Source organism: Borostomias antarcticus (genome assembly GCF_949987555.1).
Source record: "Borostomias antarcticus genome assembly, chromosome: 21".
Lineage (NCBI taxonomy): Eukaryota > Metazoa > Chordata > Actinopteri > Stomiiformes > Stomiidae > Borostomias > Borostomias antarcticus.
Genome location: NC_140254.1, coordinates 10,613,278 through 10,620,758, shown reverse-complemented (window position 1 = coordinate 10,620,758; position 7,481 = coordinate 10,613,278). Strand labels below are relative to the sequence as shown.

The 7,481-nt window shown below is 41.1% G+C and overlaps 2 protein-coding genes across 2 annotated transcripts; both read left to right on the top strand.

The window, feature by feature from the left end:
• Positions 1–682: 682 nt before the first annotated feature.
• Positions 683–5,097, top strand: mrpl53 (mitochondrial ribosomal protein L53; the record flags this gene model as incomplete). Its single annotated transcript, XM_084455677.1, has 3 exons — positions 683–777; positions 1,421–1,533; positions 4,900–5,097. 3 exons carry the CDS (start codon positions 683–685, stop codon positions 5,016–5,018), a joined length of 327 nt encoding a protein of 108 aa, XP_084311803.1. The 3' UTR covers positions 5,019–5,097.
• Positions 5,098–6,290: 1,193 nt separating this feature from the next.
• fabp4a (fatty acid binding protein 4a) lies at positions 6,291–7,481 on the top strand. The gene is made up of 4 exons (XM_084454872.1): positions 6,291–6,421; positions 6,614–6,789; positions 6,896–6,997; positions 7,282–7,481. The coding sequence occupies exons 1-4, from the start codon at positions 6,349–6,351 to the stop codon at positions 7,333–7,335; spliced, it is 405 nt and encodes a 134-aa protein (XP_084310998.1). The 5' UTR covers positions 6,291–6,348; the 3' UTR covers positions 7,336–7,481.

Here is a 7,481-nt window from a genome sequence, read left to right as displayed (position 1 = left end):
TGCCCATCTCTGCCTACGGGTATCTTCATCTATAGAGAGTGCCACACACTCAGACAGTTATAATCTTTTTTAAGATCATAAGTGCATAATTACAAATCAGAGTATGGTTATTGAATTGAATCATGTCTAGCCTACCACAGCCAACATTAGCCACAGTCAAATTGATGTTGGCTTCCTGGAGTTGGCAAACGTTATTTGTAGAGCAGGACTGAAAAGTAAAATATTTCATTGGTAATTGCTTACCTTGACTGGATAGATGATACTGCACTGGCCACTGAGTGTTGCAAGCCAAAGTTCCCGGATGTGCCTGTGAACGGTGTTATGCCGAGTTTTGCATCCCCTCGCGGGAGCGCGCATAGCTCTTTACAAATGCTACTTTTACTAGGCTACTTCTATGAGTCTAGGCTACTTCTGAGACTAATACAACACTGATGACTAAATGTTCAGACGTCAGATAATTTCTCAATATTGATGAACAACCAGAAAGAAGATTGTATCGTTTTTAAACACTTTCTGACCTTGCCACACAAATCTTGAAATCAAGTCTGGTCTAGCCCCATGGGTCTAGCACTAGCTGTGCGCGCTCCCGCGAGGGTTCACTGAGTTATCCATTAGCGCCATCTAGCGGTATCTGCATCTGCATGTGCCGAGACGGAGCCGGTTGAAAGGTCATTTCGTAAACATGGCAGCTTCCAGTCGGTCAGTTGTGGTGCTGAAAGCAGTAAAGAATATAGTGGTGCAGTTCTGCCCATTTGAGTCCAATGTTCGCTCCACACGGTACGAATGAGACAGGTTTTCCATGTTTTTCATTATGTAACGTATATTTCTTAACCCCAGTCCGTAGCATTCTCGCTGAACTTCACTTGCGTGCACCATCAGTAAAGGCTAGCTAACGTTAGCCAGCCAGCTACTGTATCTGTCGTTTTTTCTGCACATCAGTAGCAGCTATTGTATTGTGTCTAGCCGGCAAATGAATGCCACTCATTATCTTATCAAACAGATAACAGTTTCGTCGGTCGAAAATGCTTTGTTTTGGCTAGTAGGTTTTGTTGATGTTAGATGGCTAGCTGCCACAGAAGAGATGCTCAGAGATGCTCCTTACACATCTTGTGGTTCTACCCATTTATATAATCAACTAGAGCAGGCTCAGCATTGTGTTGTAGCTATCTGTGGACCTGCTGTATTCTGTCATACAGCCCTACATTGCGGTTGCATGTTTGCATGCTAGTCTCTAAAATAAAAGCTGCATAATTGCATCTCAATTAACAGCAGTTCGCGTTTGACGTTTTCCATTGCAGAGATCCATAACAAGCAAGCTGTACATTTCTACCATCTCTTTTCATGCCAAAGGATGCATACTGAGGCATTCATGTTCATTTCAGTTGCTTTCGTATCACTAACACAACCTTTCATCTTCCAGTGAGTTTCTGGCCATGGTGGGATCAGAGAAAGCCAGGTCGACCAACATGAACTGTGAGGTGACAACAACAGTGAAACATGACATGTCTGAACCCTTGGTGGACATCACATTCAGTAAGGACAACTTATCTGACGTTCAAAATGTATGAGCAGCATCCGACTATTCTGACAGTGGTCACCAAATGTTGTCATGGAGAGCCCCAGGGTTAACTTTGGGCTAGCCCAGTATTGACGCATCATTTCTCCGTAACAAGACTTTGTGACCACTTTCATAAAAGCCCAAGAGCAAGTAAATCTTACAGAATTTGTGAATTGTACTGAACAGTGTACTTAGTTTCAGTGTTACATTGTGTATAACGTTGAGACTATAACCATGTTGTAACAGTTAAATGTTAGACTTCTTGATGGTGATAATACCTTAGTTTTTGTGCGCATTATATAATATTTAAATTGCACAACCAGGAAATGTCTCACCACACCCATAGGACTAAGGGCCTACCCTGCAGTGTTATTCCCATTGAGATATTCCTGGTGCATCTTGTGATGATTGCCTATGTGGAATTGCACTGAGGTCAAGATATAAGATTCAAATTCAGGAATGAACACACTTAAAATAAAAAGCTTAGTGTTCACCTTGATAAATGGATAAGTGTATTAATCGATCAATATATTATCAACTGACTCATTGCTATCTTGATTGATTGATTGATTGGTTGATTGATTGATTGACATCTTTGTTTAATTTGAATTGTAGGCTAAAGCCCCATTTACACTGGCCAAAATACTCACCAACACCCACTAACATCTGGCTTTGGTCTTCAGTGTGAAAGGGTACTCTCTGCATTCAGTCCTGTGTCTGATGACTGCTGTAGGCACGGGTATCTATCGGCGACGTAAACACACCCCTTGTAGACCCGCTGATTGTCACTCCCTTTTCCGGCGTGATGACGATGCACGTTGAAGTTGGACGGTGGCTAGCTAGGCAAATAGTTGGCCTACACTATGTTAGCTAAAAACAAATCCCAGTTTGAACCAGTTTCTATGTCCCCACCTGTCCCTGGTTGTGTTTAGCCCACCTGCATCTCATGTCCCTCCTTAGCTGTCCTTCATGCAGTAGCCCACTTCCTTTGTCAAGTCAAGTCAAACTTTATTTCTATAGCACATTTAAGACAACCATAGTTGACGAAAGTGCTGTATAGGCTGAAATACCAGAAACTAATATAACAAAACAATCAGCATGATAATAATACATACACACAATAGCAGCAAAATTTAAAATGACGTTGAAGACGTTGACTCAACTTGAACTGAACGCCAACGAGAAGATGTTTGTTCCTTTGTCGGTTCCTAAGTGTTTGTCATGTTGGGTGTTCCTGTGTTTTGGGGTGGATTAAGGCTCAGGCCTTGTCCTGCCCAACTGCATGTCCTGCCTTTGCTGCCGACACACATCTAGTCATGACAAATTATATGACTTTTCAACTAGCTGTTGGTAGATGTGATTATCTGTGTCAGTGCACTGTGCAACTACGGTGTGATTGTGTGCCAGTGCACTGTACAACTACATACAGTAATACATTGGAGTACATGAACATAAAAAAACAAAATACATTGTATAAGGTTCCTATGTTCAAAATAGACCAGTAGTTATTGACTGGACAACTGGAGGGTTGCATTTTATTAAGGTATTCTTAAGACAATGTAAGTAAATGTAGAAAATCCTCATTCCTGAACGCAGTTAAGAAGATGTTAAGAAGAAATTTCTTCCTAACTCCACTTACGAAGTTCCCGGAACAATTCTGGCATTCATGAATGGTTTCTTATCTGGGATTTGTTCTTATCTAGGAACAGGATTTAAGAAGGAACGAAATTTGGTGGGCATATGTAATTCATCGAGACACACTAAAATGTCTCTTGGAGCTATACCCAACATCCAACAGGAAGTCAGCCATTTTGCTCTTAATGTGACATTTTTTCCTTGTTTTTACCATTTCCATGCCTCGTACTTTAACAAACTCCTCCTACAGATTTCATCCGATCAACTTCATATTCGGTCAGCTTCATCTTAAGACCTTTGATCAAAAGTTATCAAAAAAAAAAAGTTTTCGCCAAATTCTAATATTTCGTCATAAAACAGGAAGTCCTCATAACTCCTACATACATTATCCGATTTGTCCGATATTTCTCACGCTTCATGAAGTTTCTGTCCTGAACACATCTATGTGTCAGTATTGCGTCATACTTATAGCGCCACCTATTGGTGAAACAGGAAGTCCTCAACTCCTACATACATTATCCGATTCGCACCAAATTGCTCAAATTGCTGATGCTTCATGAAGGTCGCATTCTGAACACATCTATAAGTCGGTATTGAGTCACACTTATAGCGCCAACTACTGGTGAAAAAGGAAGTACTGATAACTCCTACATACGTTATCCAATTTACTCCAAATTGCTCATGCTTGATGAATGCTTGATGAAAGTCGCATCTTGAACACATCTGTAAGTCAGTATTGCGTCATACCTACAGTGCCACCTACTGGTGAAACAGGAAGTCCTCATAACTCCTACATAAGTTATCCGATTTACTCCAAATTGCTCAGGGTTGATGAAGGTCGCATCCTGAACACATCTGTGCGTCAGCATTGAGTCATACTTATAGCGCCACCTACTGTTTACAGGAAGTCCTCATAACTCCTACATACATTATCCAATTTACCCCAAATTGCTCACGCTTGATGAAGGTCGCGTCCTGAACACATCTGTAGGTCAGTATTGAGTCATACTTATAGCGCCGCCTACAGGTCAAGCAGGAAGTCATCATAACTCCTACATACATTGTCCGATTTACACAACATTTCTCATGCTTCATCAAGGTACCGTCCTGAACACATCAATGCGTCGGTATTGAGTCACGCTTAGAGCGCCACCTACTGGTGACAGGAAGTTTCTCTCAGTACTGGACACCGAAATAGCACACCCTTTAACGGCGCCGCACCCCGACACGCGTGGAGTGCGAGGGCCCGCTCACTGCTGCTTGCAGCCCTAGTTAACATTTAAAATCAAATGTAAACATGACAGATTTAGCCACCTGTTGTCAGTTGTCAACAAATGATGACAACAAATTATATATATACATATATATATAATAGTCATCATAATTCGTAATACAAAAAACAACACCAACTAAAACTCACTCCACACAACAACAGCACACCACCTACAGTATCACATGCCACAGCACCCAGTAACCACCCACCCACAGCTCTATATAAATGCAATACATTTACCATAGCCTACCTGATCTGAAACTCACTCACACACAATAATGAACCCATACACATAAAATACAGACAACACATTCAGAGAATTAAGATAATTGTATCTTCACAGATATACACTCTTCATGGCTCGAGTCGACTGGCTGTGTTCCATCCAGAGAGACGTCAGTCTGACATGTCGTGTTGTCTGTCTCCTCCACAGTTGATGGCGAGAGGCTGATGATGAAGGGAGCCAGGCTGACCAGTAATGAGATGCTCACAGCACTACAGTCTCGCTGCACAGCCAAAGACCCACAGGCCAAAGCTGGAGCAAAGAAATAGTCTCCCTCCGCAATATTTATGTATATCTGTGTGTGTATATATCTGTGAGTGTTTGTAATAAAATGCTGTATTGACATGATATCCTGTTGAAGTTTGTTCTGATAACTGAATATTAATGAACTTTGATTAGACAGAAACAGCTGTGGGGTTATCTAGGCTAGAGAATTGTCTTGACTTAAAAAACACTATGCATGTTCTAATTTATTAAAAGCATCAAGGCATTCTTTTTAATTTAAGAGACTCAAATTCCTTAAAGGAGTAGTAAAGGGAAAATGCATGTTTAGCCCTGTTTTAAGGTTACTTATGATCATGAGTTTATAATTGCTCTACCACCGTTTTGGTCATACAATGGATGTGGATGGGCATCTTGAAAAGTCATTCAAAAACATGTTAAACTCTCGATTTCAAAGACAAGAAACTCACCTAGGTGTTAGTTGCAGTCTGACATATAATTCGCCATAAAGTAACATTCTAGTTCATCTGGAAAGGCTTTTTTAAATATTTACCATAGAACTATTTAGTCGCAGCACATACGTGTGTAAACTTCCGCAAACTAGGTAGCCTAGCAACATAAACAATAACAATAGTTACCGTAAGTCGTTCCGCTTCCTGAATCCCCTCTGCGGATTGATCTACACATCTACAACGGTTGCTTTAATACAAGTCGATGGATTTCGTAAAATGATCAATAAAACCCTACAGGATTCATACTTTACAGCGAATTTGATGTCAGAACACCAACGGACACCAATCACACCCTTGGTGAGCTTCTTGTCTTTGAAATCGAGAGTTTAACATGTTTTTGAATGATTTTTCAAGATGCCCATCCACATCCATTGTATGACCAAAACGGTGGTAGAGCAATTATCAACTTTCTAGAAAATTATAGTTTTGTCAACGTTATCTGAACCATTGTATATGATCATAAGTAGGCCTAACCTTCAAACAGGGCTAAACATGCATTTTCCCTTTACTACTCCTTTAAGCTTTTCAGACGTGTCATGATTTGAAGTTTGTGTTTCAGACTTTTCATTGGAGTTCATTCCAGCATTTGAAACGTATGAAACGTTGTGCAACCCTCAGCATAGTAGGGTAAATGTTGTTTGGCACAGGAGGACGTGGTGTGCTGCTACTAACAACCTTTCACCCATCCCCACTGTAGCGTTTTCCATAGGAAATTACAATATGACGTCTGTGGTTGTGATTGGACACGCTAGCAGTGCGCGTGTCAGATGGTTCCCTTTAAAAACATTGGCTCGCGCTGATAAGTGAGGAGAGTTGAATTCAGATTTTGGTCCCGACTGTTCAGGATACCACAGACACTGCAAAGATGGTTGAGAAGTTTGTTGGAACATGGAAAATGACTTCCAGCGAGAACTTCGACGATTATATGAAGGCAATAGGTAGGCGAATACATGTGAAAAATGAAAATATAATTTTTTGATATGTTTTTAATGCATTTGATATTTGATAAGGACCGTGAATTATCCTAACCTACATGTAATAATTGCACAGTCGGGCTTTGCGACATCACACGGCAACAATGCCGTCCCATCAACTCACCCTCATGCTGACAATTTCTCTCCTTTGTGCAGGTGTTGGATTTGCAACCCGGCAGGTAGGAAATCGGACCAAACCCAATCTGATAGTGACCGTGGACGACCAAGGGATTATTTGTATGAAGTCGCAGAGCACCTTCAAAACTACTGAGATGAAATTCAAACTTAACGAGCCATTTGATGAGACTACCGCGGACGACAGGAAAACAACGGTTTGTTTGTCGGTGGAGAAATTTGTACATGAATTTGGCCAAATTAGGTAATAACGGGTGACTGGAATTTAGGCTATCTGTTATCTCTCTTTCTCCTTTCTCCCAGACGGTTGTGACTCTTGAAAACGGCAAACTTGTGCAGAAACAGAAATGGGATGGCAAGGAGACGCACATTGAGAGGGAGATCTCAGATGGAAAATTGATAGCGGTAAAGAGTTTTTCTCCTCTGAAAAACGTCCTAAATGTCTTTCATTTTTGTGCAGTGCATTGTCTAACCAGTGTCTATTTTCATAAATTGCTTAGATTACCACATGAACGACCCATGCAGAATTTGATAGTTCTTTCACGTCTGTCATTGACAAATCCTGTCTGTTGGTATTAATATGTAATTGTAATATGCTCATCTCTTTCTGTAGCCTAATTCAAACCACGTGCTGGAATGTATCTGGCCTGCACTTTCGACACCTTGATAAAACGGTCTTCTCCTTACAGAAATGCTGTATGGGAGAGGTGGTGGCAGTGAGGACTTACGTGAGAGAGGCATGATGGGATTGTGACCCGTCCGTGGCTGGATTAGAAGACGACAGGCTCAGTTCAATGAGCAGAAAAGCTGAAATGACAGCGTGTGTTGCTCCTATTATTCTTCATTGTGTTGCCAAAACAAATGTATACTCTGTACTCCAAGATTTCAC